Source organism: Salvia hispanica, chromosome 2, assembly GCF_029641045.1.
Source record: "Salvia hispanica isolate PSC_SH4W2 chromosome 2, Shi_PSC_v1, whole genome shotgun sequence".
NCBI classification, from domain to species: domain Eukaryota; kingdom Viridiplantae; phylum Streptophyta; class Magnoliopsida; order Lamiales; family Lamiaceae; genus Salvia; species Salvia hispanica.
In genome coordinates this window covers 4,966,812-4,986,186 of record NC_142693.1, presented here as the reverse complement: position 1 = coordinate 4,986,186, position 19,375 = coordinate 4,966,812, and the positions used below count along the sequence as shown (strand labels likewise).

The following is a 19,375-nucleotide window of genomic DNA, read 5'->3' as shown; positions in this document are numbered from 1 at the left end:
TGGCCACAACCGAAATTAAACCCGTTCTGGCGATGTCTTTGACTCCTCATTTCAACAAAACACTACTTCGGCTCCAAAAGTTCCGAAATTAAACCCTTTTTGGCGATGTCTTTGACTCCTCATTTTGACAAAACACTACTTCGGCTCCAATAAATAATACTATTGGATGAATAGATGCTTGGATGAATGCAAGCAAAAAAAATTTTTGTTTACCATTCACATAGCCCTATTATAAAGTACTTTCTTGATATGATCATATAAACATATTCACAGTCAAGATTCAGGAAAAAAAACGTCTACTATCAGTAAGATTTATCAATTAGCCCGACCCAGTGTAAAATATCGAATACAAATTTAAAAGCCCCAAATAGGATAAGTGATCAACAAAGTAAAATTGAACTGGGACGGAAGGAGAATTTTATTGATATTTGGCTCATTTGTTGGACATGATGAATATATTTTAAAGTTAAGGGTTTAGGATTGTAAAGTACTTTCTTGATATGGGCATATAAACATATTTACAGTCAAGATCTACTATCAGTAAGATTTATCAATTAGCCCGACCCAGTGTAAGATATCGACAGATTTAAAAGCCCCAAATAGGATAAGTGATCAACAAAGTAAAATTGAACTGGGACGGAGGGAGAATTTTGTTCATATTTGGCTCATTTGTTGGACATGATGAATATATTTTAAAGTTAAGGGTTTAGGATTTAGGTTTCAAGGTTTGGGTTTTTAGTGTATAGGGTCACTATATATAAAAGGGGAGTATTGGGAAAATTTACAAGAATGCCATTTTATTTTAAAAATTATATTACTGTTGAAAAAACAATAAAAACTATATTAAGGTTAAATACGTGTGATTTAAAAGAGCCTATAAATTTGCAGTTATCCAAAAAAAAACGTGTGTGATTAAGGATTCTTAATTTTGCAATTATGTCAGCAACGTGATACGGAAAAAATGGACATTAGGATAACTAAAAGTCATTCATAGAATTCTAAACGTTAAAAATCATTCTATAAATTTGAATTCCTTTAATTAAAATTATCATTTCAATGAAGAAATTTTCCAAGTGGTATATCGTCACCCAATCGTCTTTATGATTTTATTTGTAGGTAAATGTACTGTATTCTCTATCAGTTTTGTGATTTTATATGTTTTGTTAGTAAGGATTATCGACAAATCTAAAACTCCCAAAATAAAATAAGTGATCAACAAAGTAAAATTGAATTGGAACGGAGGGACAATTTTATTGATATTTGGCTCATTTGTTAGTCATGATGAGTATATTTTAAAGTTAAGGGTTTAGGATTTAGGTTTCAAGGTTTGGGTTTTTAGTGTATAGGGTCACTATATTGCAATAAAATGAAGCTCGACTAGGAAGTGTCTCACCAGTGCAATCTTAAATTATAGCTTTTGATTATCAATATCTAAAATCTCATTAGGAGAAATGGTAATTATACATTCTTTGTTTTTTTGTTTTGTGTGATGTAAATTTGATTTATTTTTTAGTCTCACGATATACTTCTACCATTTTATTTTTTCATCATGAGTTTTTAATTGTATTTTTTATTTATTGGTGATAGTGTTATATTATTGAATTATATATTTTTTTTAATTATATGTTGTTGACGTGTGTTCCCAATTTTTATATTAGATATGTAAAGATTTTCATTAATATTTATGGATTAATTATGATAAATTATTTTTCATTTAATATTTATTCTACATAATTATTTGGTAAGTATATTATATAGATTCCGGAAAAAAAATATAATGTGCCGTGCATAGCACGGGAGAGATACTAGTTAATAGAATAAGAGAGATATAAAAAAAATATTGAAGTATTAATGTATTAATAATAGAAAATGAAACTCCCCTAATTAAAAATAGAAAGTTACCATAAATAGATACTCCACAATCTTATTTGATGGATGACAAAAAATGGAAAACAAAGACAATTGTTGTGGATGTAAATTGTAATACTACTACTTTTTGTCTTCTTTTTTTGCATATGTATTATGTAGATTTTCATTAAAACAAAGAAAACCTATGCAGGAAAACCATAATGAATTGAAAAAAAAAGCAGAGAATAACGAAGCACAAACCAAAACCAAGATTATTACCATTGAGTTCGACAAGTACAACATAGATTACAAGTAGCAATACATATTGACAGAGTAATCAAGAAAGCTTGGGACGATAAAACAATTACGATAACTTTGGCTTGCCATCTTGCTGTTCTTGCCTTTTCAGTCTTGATACCATATTCTCGGTAATCTGCAAACGTTAGAGATATATCGCAAATTTATTTGAATTGTGATAAATCGTGGCATGGTTATTTCAAGTTATGTTGATTGTGCAGTGTATCTACATGTATTTGAGAATCAGGGAGATGGATTACTGACCTGCTCACTGTGTGGAAGATACTTCCCATCAAAGGTCACAACAACACGATCCTTTCCATCCACACCTTTCACTTTGTCGACTGAGCAGTAGAAGTCGATGGCAGACATTCTAACCAGCACGAGAGGGAGAGAGATGAAAAAAGGGTTCAGTCAAATTAAGAATGTAACTAGAGATGAAATCACATATGATATGACAGAGGCTGGTTATTATCATGTTTACATAACCTCCTCTCGTGAACCAAAATCAACCTGTGCTTGCAAAATTAAACATATCGTCCGCGGACACAGCAAAACGAGATTACACTAAGCAATATGGCGTAAAGTAAAATTCAATTTGAATAAGAAATCCACCATCAACTTGATGGTGATCACAGCATATTTGATTGCTGGAGTACAACAAAAAGGCATACTACTTATTCCATTAAAGTTCTCTAATTTTATGTTAATTATCTTCTATGGTCTAATCCACACGAGCTTCAAAACTTCATGAAGATGCGATATCAGATACTATTCTACATTAACCAACCACGCTATATAGATCACACGACTCGAGAAGCATTCTTGTACAACAGTACAAGAAAGGGTGGCAATCTACTTGATGTGTATATATCAGAGAATCAGAACGTTATTTAAGTTGATTCTGAGTTGCTTTCACGTTGTCAGGGCCTTTCTTCTACGACTCGTTCTTTTTTCCTGATAAAATTATTACGACATCTCTGTACTAAAGCCAAACTAATTCACCTGTTCACTGCTGTTGCGGATATTTCCTTTGTTAAGTGTTTATCAAACAAAGAAAAGGAATAATCTGCATAATTTGATCGATTATGTAAATCATGATTTGCTTGATTGTTGCACTTGCAACACCACAATCCCTAACTAGCTCAATCAGATTCTAACCTGATGCATAATTTAGAGCTAAGAATAACATCTCAACCTAAACAAGTGAATTTCATAAATAACGGCAACAAGTAAAAAAATTGGGGGGAAATGTCGTACATGCCATCGCCAAAATCTTCATTGATGATCTCTTTAATGCTCTCCCCGAAATGCATCACTGCTTCATTCAATCTGGAAACAAGAAAAACAATCATAATCATAATCATAACTGCAGTCATCACACATACGACCACATCAATCAGATTTCTAAAGCAAAATCGATATTCCAGCGGAACTAGAAAATCCAAGCTGAATCGAGCTAAGGATTCACGAATTAACGAGTTGAAATGCAAAAAAAAAAGAGGAGGATCGAGATCGATCGTTGATTGCAGTCATCATAAATTCATAAATTCATAATTGCAGTCATCACTCATACGAGCAAATCAATGAGATTTCTAAAGCAACCTCGATATTCCAGCGGAACTAGAATCGAATTACCAACTACTATATTGTAAATCCAAGCTGAATCGAGCTAAGGATTCACGAATTAACGACTTGAAGTGCAAAATAGAGGAGGATCGAGATCGATCGTTGATTGAATGCTAAAAATTGAAGTAAAAAACTTGCCAAAACCGAAAAAAGGAGTGCGAACCTATAAATGGTAGGATCCTGAATTAAGTTGGGATCGTAGGAGCGAAGGGGAGGTTGGAACATTTCGAGGAGGAGGTCATCGGTGAGGGCGGGGAGGGCGGCGCGGAGGAGAGGGGCGGTGGAGGGCTTGAGCTGAGCTTGGCGGCGGAGGAGCTGAGCCACGTAGACGTTGGTCAAGCCGGTCTCTTCCGCAATCTGAGCGTAGGTCTTGCCCGATCGCCGCTTCACGGCTTGGAGCTCAGAGACTATCCTCGCTTTCAAGCTCGCGGCTTCCATTGTTAGCTGATTTGCGATGATGGTGGCGTGTGGCGTGGATAATGACGACGCTTTATTATTGCATTTATTATGCATTTTTTTAAAATAATTAAATTTTATCTCATCCGTGATTAGGAAAATGCCGCCAAAAAACGACAAACACCATTAATGGAGGAAGTTATTGATAGTTAGTTGGCTTCTAAACCTTTGATTATAAGTGGAACAAGAGAGAGATAGATATTATTATTAAATATTTATTGAATCCTTATAAATAAAATTATGGAAGATGGATCAATTGCTAATTAATTAGCAATTCCAAATTAAGACTGAATCTTAGCCATTAAATTAAAATAGAAGATCTAGTTACATGAATTATATTTTTAATTTAGAAAATTAATAAATAAAATTAGAGGGTATTAATGTCAATTCTCTATCATTAAAATTATCTTAAAACTTTAGATTTACGTTTCTCTCTCGATTTAAATTATTTTTTCGCAAAAGATATATCAAATTAAAGATAATTTTATAAGGATTCCAACGAGATCTCAATTGCATATGTTCCGACGACGTTCGGATGATGAAATTTAATATTTTTTATTTTAGTTTTCGTAAATGTTGATAACCAGCTTTTTATCAACAAATGCATCAAAAATATCTCAATAAAACTATATAAAAATCTCAATAAATATGTGTTGATATTTTCTTGTACTAGTGTTGATATTCTTATATCATATTGTTGATATTTGTAATACATTATGTTGATATAAAAAAAAACATTCACGAAAATTATCATATGATAACATAATGACGATATTACCCTTTTGTTGATATTTTATCTACTATTTATTGAGATGCGTAAGATTTAATCTCATCCATTCATTTTAAAATCTAAGGGTGAAAATTAGGTCTTGATTTTAGATTAGGTGCTATAAGTATTAGAATATGACCCAAAAATTATATTACACCATGTAAATATTTTTAAAATATGTTACAAAAAAATTATAGGTTGAGGGTGGTGCACGTGAATATAAGAGAGATTGATATCATGTTAAAACTTGGATTAATTGCGTTGGATGAAGCTAATGATGGATATAGTTTTATTATTATAATTTTATCAGTTTAGTTATTCTTCATCCTAGTATAATCACCGTGCCTTGCATCTATAGACTCTAATGATGCATTCTTTAGTGCTATTCTACAAAATAAAATTATTTCTAAAGATGGTACATTTAGTTTTGAACTTTTGATTTTCAATTTTTAAGTTTAGTAACATTTATAATTATATCTTACCTAATGGTACCTATTAAATTGAATTTCATCACCATCACTTCTGAAAACTAAAAAAAGTCTATGTAAAACAGCACAAATTGTTGACAATTGCACCCTTTAAAAGCTCTTCCATCCCATGCTATGGAAATAAAGCCTCCATCAACAAGAATCAAATGCAGCTCATTACGATACTTGAAAGGGGAAGAAACAACCTTAATTTGACAATAAATGAACTAATGAGAAGCTTCAAACAACACCAGAACTTTATGTTCCTCAAATCAAATTTAATTTATATTTTTCTTTACTCTGTTGAAATTTTGTCCCTATTCAGTTGATCAGAACACCTTTGGCATTCCTGAGTATTGCATCTTAAGTCATCTGAAGTTTGCACGTAGCATGATCTGCTCGTGCGATCTTCACGACTTCTGCCAATCCCTTGGTACAAGTAATGGAGAAAAACTTTGGAAAAGTCCGTAGTATGATTTCCCTGTCAGTGAAAGAAAAATGTCAGGATGGTTGAAGACTTTGAAGTGAAGAATGTTCATAAATTCTGCACGGGATATAATACCTGAGAGTTGAGTCTCGAGTTTTTTCATGTAAGTTCTGTTTGTATCAGCAATGGTGATCGATGGAATGTGCCCGACTATATGAGTGTCCTCTCCCCCTTGCTCCTGCACCTTTTGAACCCGGCTCTTAAAGGAGTCGGGCATGTTAACAATCACCAATTCCCTAAGTGAAGCAATGAATCTGACTCCTTCCGGAACCATCCTCAACTTTATACATTCATCAATCTTTAAACAGTAGAGGTTAGGCATAGCTCCTTCATCTATTCTCCAGTTCTCTAAGTCAGTAAGCCCCTGGAGCTCCAGAACAGAGAGACTAGGGAAACCCTCAGAAGAGCAGCAAATCGCATTCCCTGCAAAAGCGTTCTTGCGTAGTATCAATGTATGCAGATTAGGGAGTTTCTCTAGAGTAGTCATAGGATCTTCCTTTAGTTTGCTACTCCTCAGAGTTAACTTCATGATGTTTCGACCAAAATGGCGTTGCTCTGGTAGCTTGTTTATAATGCCAATCAGATCTAATTTCTGAAGATGGGCTGATCCTACTATCTCTCTCAAAACAGTCAGCTCTTTTTCAGACTGAAAGTCATAGCGGATGCGGAAAGAGGAGTCTTTGATATGCAAAGTATCCATCTTGAGGTGATTAAATAGTGCTGCTAAATGATCTATCTCCAAAGATAAGATTGCAGCAAGTTTCTGAAGCTTAGTTAACTTGGTGAGATCTCTATAATCTGAGACTCTGGAATCAAAGTTTTTCAAGATTTCCAACTTGCTCAAGCTGTTTAGCTGCAGTTTGCTGCTACACTCGTGGGATGGGGGGAGATACAGATGCTTCAAATGATTCAGCTTCCATATGACATTGGGGATGGTCATGCATACAAGGAAAGGTACCCTCAGATCAAGTGTTTGCAAGTACTTCAAATTGCCGATGGACGACGACAATTTGTTTAGTTGACAGCCTCTTATACTTAGGTATCTGAGATGAATCAGATCTCCAATACCCTTATATAGCTTATCTCCAAAGTCAAACCTTTCAAGGTCTAACACTCTGATCAGTTTGAGCTCACTGCAAACGAAGTCCAGTGCAAGATGAAGATTTCTCCGGTTGCTGAGCCTAGAAAAGAACAAGGCTGATCTAATATGTTCAAGATTCTCCTTTCTGTACATCTCCCTTCTAGGAGGAAAGTAAGTATCAAAATCACAATCAACGGCAATGGAAAGCCTGCGTGTTTTACTGATTGATGGTGCTATAGATGACGGAGAGGGTGTACTTAGTAGTTCAGGTTCATACCGTATAGGAATCCTTTTCAAAAAGTTTTCCTCCTTACCCTTGACAAGACATAGTTCTCGGGTAAGGTCATGAAGTTGACAAGACTTGAACTTACCAGTCACTTCATCTTCTCTCACTTGAACCATGCACCTTTGCACAAGTTCTCCTAGATATCTTTCAGCCACGTCCATGATCGATTCCTCTTCCTCAAATTCTTGTGATATGAAGCCTTCAGCCAACCACAACTGGTACAACTTCCGAGTGGGAATTTTGTAATCCTCAGGGAAGTTGCCTAAATGCAGAAAACATGGTTTGAGCTGATAAGGCAGATCGTGGTAACTTAGAGCTAACACTTCATGAACTCTTCCATTTTCTCGAGAAGTTCTTCCCCTCCGTAAATAGGAATTGAAATTTTGGTGCACTGTTCTCCACTCGCTTATGGTAGACTTTGTCATCAGGAGTCCTCCAAGCACAACTATTGCTAGTGGCAATCCTCCACACTGTGCAACCATCTCCTTTCCTAGTCTTTCCATGTCCATCTGATTTCTGAGATCTTGATACAGTGATAGGCAAAGTTAAGACGTATAATTAACGAGTGGAGAAATAGAAATGGATCTGTCAGGCTGACAGCTTAATCTTATTTTCCTTTCACAGTACTGTGCAACTTAAACATGAAAACTGAGAGATCTTCAGCAAGATAGCATCTTCTTCATGAATCCGACAACGAGATCAATAAACATCAAAAGCAAGCAAAAATGCTTTCCGATTAACAAGCATAGTATCATGTAACAACATAATCAATGATGGGGCTCTCGTTTGGTAGACTATCCATGTTATGGCTAGTTAAGATAATGATCATGATACGTATTATGGTTGGTACTAGTTATATTTCTAATCGATATGTTTTTTTGCAAAATATTGAATTTCATGCTAAATTTTACGTAAACTAAAATAACCTCGATAATATATATCTACAAATCAAGAATTGGAAAAATAGAGGACACGTTAGTAATTTTGTTCCACTATCATTGTTCAATTCTAGAACTGTTAGCTAACCCACCAAAATTGTGGGTTAATAATCTAGGTGAAACATATACTTTAAGGCGGGCTTCCTCAAGCCATAAAAATAACATGGACTATTTACTAAGATTAAAATAAGCACCAAACGCACAATTAAAGCTAGAAAAGAACTAGCAACTTATTGTAACATAGCTACCAAACCTCCCCTTAGATGTAACATTCTTACCTTGAATCGTATCATCAGAACTTGAACTATGAATCCGAGTCATCCGACTCACGAGTTCATCATCCTCGTCACTGTAGCACGATTTAAAGCTTTCGACTCGTGATAATGCATCCTCGTCCTCAAAGCCGGAGGAATACTCCGGCTCTTCTACAGACCTGCTGCTGGGCAGACTTCTGTCAAGTGAAATACCTGAACAAAATTGATGCATCATTGCAAAAACTACTAACTCAATTTAAATCTGCGGTTCCAATCAATGTTAATAGCAGAAGAAAATATACCTGCCAAACTGAGATTGTGAGAAACTTTCCTCTTCAGCAGTTCCCAGCTTTCCTCTTGATCCAAATGCCTCTGCTCATAGAGATAGCAAGGAGCATCCAAATCTATGTAACGCGCGATTTCCTTATTCCGCGTCGTGAGCAGCACTTTAATGTTCACAAATCTGCTGGCTTGCCTATTGACGAAGACAGGTTTAAACACTAGATCCCAGGCGTCCATATCCCAAACATCATCAAGCACGATGAGGCATCGTTTCCTCCTCTGCACTTGAATGAGCTCATCCACAAGATCATCAGTCTTCATAATACTGATTGCCTTCTTCTTCTCAGGTTCCAGCTTGTTGAGGATCCTCTGCAGCACATCATCCGGCTGCCCCTGCTGCGACACGCACGCCCACGCTAGGGCGTGGAAATGGCCGCGGACGTCGTGGTGGTGGTAAATCCTCTTCGCTAGGGTTGTTTTGCCTATACCTCCCATTCCCGTGATCGACACCACCTGATCCGCGTCCTCGCTCACCAATCTGGCAACCAGCTGCTCGACGTGGTCGTCTAGCCCTACCAAATCATCCTCCACGAAGTGAGAATAGGTTCTCCTCTGCTGCAGCCGCCGCCGCGCGATCGGGTTAGGGCTTCCTCTCTGGCGCGGCCTAATGTTCCTGACGCGGAGATCGGATTCGAGAGCGGAAACCTTAGCTTCGATGAGCTGGATTTTAGGCTCCAGGCTTTGGAGGCTGGTGGCTTCTCTGAAGAAACCGGTGTACCTTCTGCGGGTGGCGGAGGAGGAAGAGGAGGAGGAGGAGAGGACTACGAGGAGGAGATCTTCGATGTCGTAGGCGACTTCTCTGGTCTCGGCGATCCAGTTGCGGATTCCTTCGTCGATTTCCTGCCTGGCGTCGGCGATCTCGAGGATGGATTGCAGCTGGCGGAGCTTCATTTGGATCACCTCGATTCGGCCGCGGAGCTCGGGGATGTGGCGTGCTTCGTAGAGTAGGAGCTCGCCGAGGCTGCGGATTACGCAGAATACGACGTATTCCGCCATTGTTGATTGGGGATTGATTCAATTCAACTGCGGATTTTTGAGAAAATGGTTCAAGTTGACTTTGAGTTGATGCTCAACCGTGTTGAATTTTGGACTATGTTATTATACTATTGCAACTTCATATATTCAAGTTTCTGGAATTTGGGTTTGGTGCTTACTGCTTCCTACTTGAGATTGCATGCGTAAGGTTAATTGAATCTCTCTGTCCCCGATTAAGAGTCGCACTTTTCAATTTCGGTTCCTACTTGAGATTGCATGCGTAACGTTAATTGAATCATTCTCCCCGATTAAGAGTCACACTTTTTTATTTCGATTCGTCCCCAATCAAGAGTCACACTTCATTTTTACCACAAATAGTAAGTAGATCCCACGTTCCACTAACTCAATTCACTCACATATGGGTCTCACATTCCACTATTTTTTCAACCAACTTTCCTTTACCTTTCTTAAAACTCGTGTTAGGTCAAAATGTGATTCTTAATCGGAGACTGGGGGGGTTCGTATCTGCGTTTGTGTGCAGTGTGTGCGCATAATATGTACATTAAGTGTATGTACAATTGTTGGGAGGAGATTTAAAATTAGTACAATTTTTTTTTTAAGTATATATGAATAATACAAAAAGTTTATTGATTTTAACTTAATGCATTCCGTTAAATTTCTTTTAACATCGTTTATTATTTTAATTTTTTTCATTATTAGGAGAATAATGGAAAGAAGATATGTCACTTACCAATAGTACTTTCCAACAATTAGTAAAACTTTGAATTTTGTCTTAAAATTTTTTTGTGGACTTTGAAAAAAAGGGTCTAGAACCTCTCTATTGAAGCTGAGGATTTTTTGGTGTCAAATTCTCATCTTTTACACTTTTGCAAGTCTTTTACATTTTTGCAAGTATATCAATCAAATTATTTTAGTTATTGAATGGAAATTTATAAAGATGAACTGTCACTTGGGTATTTTATAGTTCTTGGATGGAAATTTAGAAAGATGAACTTTACTGTCTGTAATAGTGTTTAAAAGAAGAGGCATCAACTGTCATTTGGGGAATTTTAAACAGAGTATTCATTAATACTTATGCTATGGAGAATTTTTAAACAGTCTGTGCTATAGCAAAACTAATTAAACAACGCTATTAAATTGTTTGTTTTTAAAGAAAGGATATCAAACTTAGTTTTAAATAAAAAAAATTAACCTAATAGCAATGTCTTTATTGGTGTTAAAGAAATTTAAAATGATTGTTTTGTCCATGTAAACTTAAAATTTTTTGTACTAACAAAGATTTTGTATGTCTGCTATAATTTCCCTTTCTTTGGAGGGAGGGTTAATTTTACAACTATTTGGAAATCCAAATATTTACTTTATTAATATACACACACGTAACCTCGGAGACATTCTAAACAAAAAAAATACTCCTCACACATAAATTTGTCCTGCAAAAGTTATGGGCGAAATTGGTTTTGTTAGATTTTCAGCTTCACTAATTATCTCATTGTTGTTTTCTCTTCCTTGTCGCGTCCATGTTTTCATCATTCAGTAATCCCAACGTCTTTCAAATTTTAAGAATTCAATATTCAGGCATACACTCCACGAAGATTGCCTATCGCTCACCTCCACTTCCTTTGCATCACTATGGATTTCCATAATTATCGTCTTCTCAACCACAATCTTCCTTGCTGCCTACGACACCACACCCGTCCGAGGATGCTAGTGTCTCCGCTAGATCAAAATCAATGTAAGCAGACTTAGGACAACAAAGTTGGATCTCCATTGGCAATATTGCTAGTTGGACTAGGCGTACTACGTGCAAGTGTGCATCTCGTCGTAGTCATTCATGTCGTAAACACGTAATCTGTTACACTATAGACGTATTTTGGTTTAGAGTCAGTTATTTAGTTTCATAACTAGTGGATAAGAGTTGGTTATTTAGTTTCCATAGTTAGTGGATTAGTGGTATAGTTAGTGGCATAATGTTGTACGATTTTTCATCAATTAGTTATTGCATATTGTTCTCTATAAATATTTGTAATCCTTTGGCATTAAGCATAGAAGAATAGAAAAGTATATTTCAATTTCTATTAGTTTACCGATATCCTTTTTCTTTAGTTTATCAAGTTTTCTATATTTCCATAATATAGTTATTTTGTTGGAGTTAAAATCCACGAGGATTCCTTCCAGTAAGTAACGTAATCTCATCACCCAATTGTGGAATTATAGCAATGTACGAGTTAAATACTTAAGTAATATTTTCAATTATTTTAAAGTTAGTAGTCATATGTATTATTGTTGAAATGTAAAAATAAAATCACAAATCGAATAAATTTACCTGTAAAAATAAGAACTTTAGCTAGTTGAAATTTGGAAGGTGGTTGCAATTAGCATGGCCTAAATTGGTTTATGGAATGGTGCCTCTGCAGCCCTAATTTTAGTTTCTGGTCTTCTTCTTCTTCTTCTTCTTCTTCTTCAATCTTCATTCCATAAATTGCGTTGAACAACCGGCACCTCCTACTAAATTGAGGTACATTTCCGCCCTAACTTGTACACTGCCTTTACATTTCTTATTAGCTATATGTATTAATTTCTGGAAGCATGCTTATTTTCATGGAAGAATGTGTAATGCTAGTAGATAAGCAAGGGCCTTTCAATCATTACCTCAATTTCTTCCATTTTGTTGGAAAAGTCATGGTGGTGGTTTTCGAATCTGCGTGTGTGAGGTAGTTCCTTTTTTTGTTATCCGTCTTGAATATGTTGTTATTGTAACAGTCTGGATGTGTACAAGCATGATGGCTGGCTCTGATTCACGAAAGGAGATACGCCGAAATACTAATGAAATGCCACCGGAGGATTCATTGGATGGCACTTCAGCGAGGACGAGAGCGATGAGTTATGATGAGATAATGCTTAGAAGAAAAAAGAAGGGAGATACTGCTCAACAAGTTTCCAGTAGCTCTGGAGCAGCTGGTAGCGAATTAGCACACGGCAACATGGAAAGGGCATCTGATATTGCATAAGGTCATTCCCGAATATTTGATGATTCAAAACCATTGGTTGAAAGCAGAAACATAAATGATACTGTGAAGGCAAGGTCTGGGAGAAAAGCGGATACTAATGCTTCTAGAAAGAATGATAAATTGGTTGAGGATAGTGATACCGATCTCTATATCCTGATGCTAAGTCAAAGGAGAAAGGAGACAGGATTCCGAGGCGGAATACAGTGTCGGATGAAAATTTTGAGGGAAGAAGTCATGGCAGCAGAAAAAAAGATGACCTTTAAAGTGTTAATTCTGATAAGGGACTTGAACAGAGGAACGATAGTGAATCGTATAAACAGGAGAAGCAGAGTCAAATCTGAAATAGTAAAAGCACAACCACGCAATGAGGAGAGACAGGTTGACAGAATGAGGAAACCAGATGACCGGATAGGCAGTGATTCTGATAATGAGCATAAGAAAAGACACATGAGAGATGTTAGGCAAATAGATAACTTACCTGCTAGAGGTAGAGATAAATCTGTCAAGGAAAAGAAACACAAACACCATTCCGAGGAAGATAAATCTAGGGGCAGGGATAATGTTAAAACGGATGATTCTATAAAAAAGGATCAGAAAAAACACGGAGCTATCTTGAAGAATCCAGGTCGAAAAGAAGACGGTCATGGAGCAAAGATCGCGAGAAAGACAGAGGTAGAAGATCTCTTTCACAATCACCAAAGGCTTGCAAGCACACATCGAAAGATAAAAGGGAGCTTGCAGAACCATCATCCCATTCTACAAAAGACAAATCAGGAAGAGAGCACTCTAATGCTGATAACAAGAGGATATCCAGTAATGGATCTAATAGCCACTACAGGCGTAATACTAACAATTCGAGTGGTCTTGGAGGCTATTCACCTAGAAAGAGGAAAACAGAGGCTGCTGCTAAAACACCTTCCCCAACCCGTCGTTCTCCAGAGAAAAGAGCTGCTGGATGGGATTTACAGCCTGTTGAAAAGGGGAGTGTAATGGCTACATCAACTCTTTTCAATTTGAATGCTATGAGCCAAAAATCATTATTGTATAATATGGAGTACCCCACTATAACTCCTGTGGCTCCTACTGTGGTGAAGCCGATTGGAATTTCACTCCATACCATATCTTCACAGCTGCATGCTGTTGAGTCGATTCAGCTAACTCAAGCGACAAGACCAAAGAGGAGGCTTTACATAGAAAACTTGCCTCTTTCAGCATTTGAGAAAGATTTAATAGAATGCATTAACAAGCTCTTGCTATCAGCTGGTGTTAACTATGTTCCGGGAACCCAGCCCTGTATTGGCTGTATAGTATGTGTCCGTTCGTTTTCTTGATATATTCATCTATTAAGCATGTTTTAGTTAAATATTCAGCAAGCTTTTGCCCCTTTTGTATTGCAGATACATAAGGAGAAGAGCCAAGCTCTTTTGGAGTTTCTGACCCCTGAGGATGCTTCTGCTGCTCTTTCTTTAGATGGAATATCCTTTTCTGGTTCCAACCTTAAACTCAGGAGCCCATAGGACTATGCTAATGTAACTGTAAGAATCATTGCCATGTTGTTCTTTATTCTTTTATAAGGCTTGCTAATGTATGGTAGATGCTCATTTTCAATGACTAATGTTTAATAAGTAGATCACAAACTCAGTATTATTACTTGATAGTAATTATTATGGTGGAAAGTAATTTTACTTCATTTTTATGTACTTGGCTTTACTTGCATCTCATTCCTATCCTCTCATAGGCATGCATCATTTCCCTTTCTTGTTTGCCCCCTTTAAGTCTATGTCAATTTTGCTTTGCACAAGAAGTTGCCCCATTATTTTAATTTATTGATTTATTGGCTTAGATGGTGCAGAATAACTGAAATGGGAATTGTGCTACCCAAAACAGTAGTTTATGTTACTAAGATTATTTGGAACTGATAAATAGATGAATAAAAAATGCAGTTATTGACTTCTCCGAAATTTAATACTTCAAATCTTTCCTATAGTCATGTGTCGTGTCCCCAATTTTGGCATTTTCCATTCAAGAACTCTCAAAATTAGGCAAAGTTTGATTCCTGTCCTCTTTATACTTTTTAGTAATATTATCAGGGACATTATAGAGTTATTTTCTGAAAATTGTTGAAAGTCTAGAAAGTTGGGGATACAAACAGATTAACCCCAAAAACCATCCACCTTAATTAAAGTATAATCCATGTAAGAATCCGGCCATCTGACTATCAGTGTGTTGACGAATTATGTCAAGTAGGCCATTGGTCGAACTTTTCACGGAGTAGGGGCTTTTTGTTGAGAAACCACAAATCAGGGATATTTTCTAAAAAACAGTGAAAGATGGGGACACAAAACATATTTATACTCTTTAATAATTTGGATAACAATATTACGTTGGCATGATGTTTGTTGCAGCATGCTCTTTGTCTGATATGTGAAGGTGTGCAATCTACATTTGGTGTGAATTGGGGGGTGGGGTGTCTGTGTGTGCGAACTTTATAAACGATATGCATGACTGCATGAGTTAGTTGCTTAGTGCTATGTTCTGTTGCAGAACTTGATATGATTATGGATGCAAAATGATGAGTGATATTTGCTTTCTAATTTGAGTAGATATCACTTCAAACCACAAACTGTTTCTGCACTATCAGTTCACAATATAATTGATTGAGTGGAAATAGTTTGGGGTTTAAAGTGATATTTAACTTACCCTTCTAATTTACTAGTAACTTATTTCTTGTATTTGCTTTGTCATCTACTTTTTAGACATATATAATATGTTTCACAGGAAATGCACCACTTTTTATTCAAGAACGTAAGGATCAGTTACTGATAACGTTTTCCCATCACCCATACATTTAAACCTTATGGGATATGCCTATTTTTCTTTTCTGACGCATCTGTAGATGAATTATCAGATCAGGAAATATGCTTTGTATCATACATCTCTCAGCGTATAATTTTTGTTCTAAAACCATGAATCTTATTTTCCTCCTTTTGTGCTGCTTTCTTGCTTGCTTGTTGAGCTTTGTTGGGCGATATTGTACTGAGAAAACTACTTACCCATTCAGACAATATTTTTCCTATGTATTCTTTTAGTTTCTGAGGTACATTGTCGTTATTATTCCATGTAGCAAGTTTTCAGACAGTTCCTATTTTCATGCAGACTGGGTCTTCTAACAAATCTGTGCCTGATGTTGTTTCAATCAGTGGCATTGTAGAAGATTCACCCCACAAGGTATGCTCTGAAACATCATACCATCACAGGAGGCGTTTCAAAATGTTTCTTCATGCACCAGCAAATATTATTCATAAATTTTCATATTGGTCAAGTATTTATTATTGCATCAAATGCTAGTGTTCTACACTAATACTATAACCGCTGCTTGGGCTTCTGATACCGTTGCTTGACGATAAAATTAATGGGGAATCATTTGAAGCTAATGGGGAAGTAGTTTTATTTCAGTTATTGTAATTCTTATCTTTATTTCCTTAGTTTATATATATGTCCCTTGAGATATGAAAGGGTTGTGAGGTCTAGAGTTTAGTTTAAAGATGGTAATTTTCCCTAGGGCCTTGTTAGAGTATTGGCCTTATAAGAGTATTCTCAGTTCATATTTCTATTTCCTATCACATTCTGTTCGTTGTGTTTCCCTTTTTTGTGGCTGCTGTATGTTATGACTTATGCTTCTTATGTGGACATATTAGCAAATAGCAAGTGCATTTGGTGGATCCGCCTTTCACTCCTTGTCAGCTGAAAATGAAAGATCTATAACAGAGACTAGAAAAACATTACTATGCGTCTGAACTCTGAAGCAAGTGTTTAAGCGAGAAAACGAAGTCAGGGCGAAGCTCCAAACTGTAAATATGAGCTGCTAAGTTGGTGGCGCCAGAAACCCTGCTCCTGTCATATTCATTTATTTTGTGTTGGAATTTACTCATGCTTTGATCTTGACAAAGAAGACTAACTTATGAACTTTAATGTAACTAGTTACTGACAAGAATAAGTTGGAACCTTTAGCGATGACATTAGATTTGAACTATATAATCACAAACCTTCGGAGTTTACTTTCAGCTATGACACTCTTATTTGGATGCTAAGACTTTTGAATCCACTCCCTCTCTAGAGATTAGCTGGATAAGGTTTTTTTCCTGATATGCTCATTATTTGTTATGCAGTATCAGTCTACTATTTGTAAAAGTCAATAGGGAGTGTTTGTTATTGTATATAAATTTATAACAATGGTTTTCTGTACAACCCTACAGCCTTACTTTCAGTTCTTTTCCTACTAGTACTAGTGATTAATTTCCCTTTTCTTGACAAGCTTTTATTTCACTTTTCAGATCTTTGTTGGCGGCATATCGAAACTATTGTCTCCTAGAATGGTAAACTAACATTTAATCTTGTTTTCTATCGAACTTATTTTTGTTTTATTATGTCGTATCTCACTAATTTTTTAATGCTCTTTTCAGCTTTTGGAGATTGCCAGAGCCTTTGGACTCGTGAAAGCATTCCACTTTGAGCGTATCGCTGAGACAAATGAACCGTGTGCATTTCTCGAGGTACAATTTTTTAGGGTTGAAGAGACTTTTGCAATGCATAGAGAAAAACTAAGCAGGCAATATTTGCGCGTCTTATGTCTTTACTATGTGAACCTCTTCCAGTTTTCTGGGGAGTGCTGCATCTTAAGCTTGATTTCGGTCTTTTACATCCTTTTGGATCTCTCTCTCTTTCTCTCTCTCTCTCTTGTGTGTGTGTGGTGAGAAACTAATTATTTATCACCTCAGTATGATGATCATTTAGTGACTTCAAAGGCATGTGCTGGTCTTAATGGCATGATGGTGGGTGTATATTATCTCTTGACTTGTACTCAATTAAATGAACTTTTGATTGTTGCCTAGAAGTTTCTCACAAACAATCAATGGCCATTGTTTTGTTAGAAAAATGCTGGACAACTGCCAACTTATGTGATCCCTGAGCATGCAAAGCCCCTTATCAAGAAGCCTACAACTGTTTTACAGCTGAAGAATGTGGTATTGCATCTTATTATGTTTCAGTTTTCCTTCTCTTCCTTCAAATCTAATCCATGTTCTAATGCTTTGAAGTAACATCATATTACCAGTACCCTTACAACTTGCAGTTCAATCCTAATGATTCATTGTCTGAATCTGAGCTACAAGAATTATTGGAAGATATAAGGCTGGAGTGTTCGAGGTTGACATATCTAAAGTTTTAGTGAGTTAAGTGTACTTTTTATTGTTGCTCAAATACTTTTCTTAAATTTCTTTATACTGTAGGTTTGGTATGGTGAGATCTATAGATGTTGCCAAGAAAACAAATGTTGTTGGCACCATGGAATGTAACGAGGTAAGTAACACAAGTGCTGCTACTGATGCATATGGTTTTCAGTTTGCAAATAGGAGACATAGGGACAAACAACCTAGTGAGGAGTACTTCTGGGCTTAGAGATTCTGAGAAATCGGAACCTCTGGATGCCCCAGATGAACTGGAGAATAATAGTCAAACTTCGGAAGAAAAAAATGGTTGTGATAATATTGCTGTCTCATCTGATGTGTCAAGTGAACCACTTGATCCCGAGAATATAACTAGGTTCAGTGTGGCTGATGAAAGCTTGCCTAATGAGATAACTGTTGGAAATAATACAAGAGATGAAGTATGTGAACTGCCTTTGAATGGTGAAGATGCTTCTTTCAAAGAACCCCCAAGCCAATCAATCCCTGAAGAAGTTGGGAACCAACAAAATACAAAATACTGAGCTGATAAGCAATAATTCAAGTTCGACTTCTGTGATGAACTATGAACTTGAAACCAAACCTTCTACCGAAGACTTGAGATCAGAAGACCATTGTACAAAACTACAGAGTCCTTTGGAAGCGTTGGAAATAGAAGAGAGAAACAGATCGGTAAATGTTGAGTTGGACATGATTGACAGAATTCAATTGGATGCTCCGGGAGAAGGTGACAGAAATGATGCTTTTGTGGATCCTGGGCATATCTTTGAGCCTGGCTCTGTTATTGTAGAATATCGAAGACTAGAAGCTGCTTGTATGGCCGCACATTGTCTACACGGACGTACCTTCGATGGCCGTGTTGTGACTGCAGAATACGTTGGTCATGACTTGCACCAGATGAGATTCTGCAGGTCAGAATGATATGGGCATTGCTAGTTGATGGTGCGGAACTGATGGCGAGAAGCAAGCTTTCGCGCCGTTAATATGTTATGTTGTTCTTCCTAGTATGAGTGCCATTTGAACATTACGCAGTATAGCCATTTGCATCACTAAGTAGAGGATGGTTGGGACCTGAAAGTGGGACATGTTTGGTTAGACTGTTATGTAAAACACTACACATTTTCTTCATTAATAGTTTTTCCTAGAAGAAGATGATGGCCTTATTGTTCTCTCTGTAATCTCATGCCAAATCATTTAAATACTCCCTCCGTCCGCGAATAGGAGTCTATTTTTTCCATTTTAGTCCATTTGCGAATAGGAGTCCCGGGTCACTT

At 36.6% G+C, this 19,375-nt stretch overlaps 2 protein-coding genes and 1 pseudogene across 3 annotated transcripts; 1 reads left to right on the top strand and 2 right to left on the bottom strand.

The window, feature by feature from the left end:
* Positions 1-2,094: 2,094 nt before the first annotated feature.
* Positions 2,095-4,261, bottom strand: CYN (cyanase). Its single transcript, XM_048108678.2, has 4 exons — positions 3,938-4,261; positions 3,406-3,477; positions 2,410-2,518; positions 2,095-2,281 (listed from the first exon to the last, which is right to left on the bottom strand). Exons 1-4 carry the CDS (start codon positions 4,210-4,212, stop codon positions 2,213-2,215), a joined length of 525 nt encoding a protein of 174 aa, XP_047964635.2. The 5' UTR covers positions 4,213-4,261; the 3' UTR covers positions 2,095-2,212.
* Positions 4,262-5,652: 1,391 nt separating this feature from the next.
* LOC125201122 (putative disease resistance protein At1g50180) lies at positions 5,653-9,972 on the bottom strand. The gene is made up of 4 exons (XM_048099059.2): positions 8,815-9,972; positions 8,537-8,725; positions 6,029-7,843; positions 5,653-5,947 (listed from the first exon to the last, which is right to left on the bottom strand). The coding sequence occupies exons 1-4, from the start codon at positions 9,848-9,850 to the stop codon at positions 5,877-5,879; spliced, it is 3,111 nt and encodes a 1,036-aa protein (XP_047955016.2). The 5' UTR covers positions 9,851-9,972; the 3' UTR covers positions 5,653-5,876.
* Positions 9,973-12,227: 2,255 nt separating this feature from the next.
* Positions 12,228-19,338, top strand: LOC125185211 (uncharacterized; annotated as a pseudogene). Its single transcript, XR_016135912.1, has 11 exons — positions 12,228-12,365; positions 12,611-14,165; positions 14,256-14,393; positions 16,015-16,086; positions 17,193-17,234; positions 17,322-17,411; positions 17,637-17,690; positions 17,790-17,882; positions 17,990-18,063; positions 18,147-18,595; positions 18,627-19,338. The product of XR_016135912.1 is annotated as an uncharacterized LOC125185211 (transcript).
* The last annotated feature ends 37 nt before the right edge of the window (positions 19,339-19,375 follow it).

Coding starts and splice junctions, on each gene's coding strand:
- CYN (XM_048108678.2), bottom strand. CDS start 4,212: ATGGAAGCCGCGAGCTTGAAAGCGAGGATAGTCTCTGAGCTCCAAGCC. Junction 2,519..3,405: donor GAAGATTTTGGCGATGGCAT/GTACGACATTTC, acceptor CGTGCTGGTTAG/AATGTCTGCCATCGACTTCT. Junction 2,282..2,409: donor ATCTTCCACACAGTGAGCAG/GTCAGTAATCCA, acceptor TAACGTTTGCAG/ATTACCGAGAATATGGTATC.
- LOC125201122 (XM_048099059.2), bottom strand. CDS start 9,850: ATGGCGGAATACGTCGTATTCTGCGTAATCCGCAGCCTCGGCGAGCTC. Junction 8,726..8,814: donor TCACAATCTCAGTTTGGCAG/GTATATTTTCTT, acceptor AATTTTGTTCAG/GTATTTCACTTGACAGAAGT. Junction 5,948..6,028: donor ACTCGAGACTCAACTCTCAG/GTATTATATCCC, acceptor TTTCACTGACAG/GGAAATCATACTACGGACTT.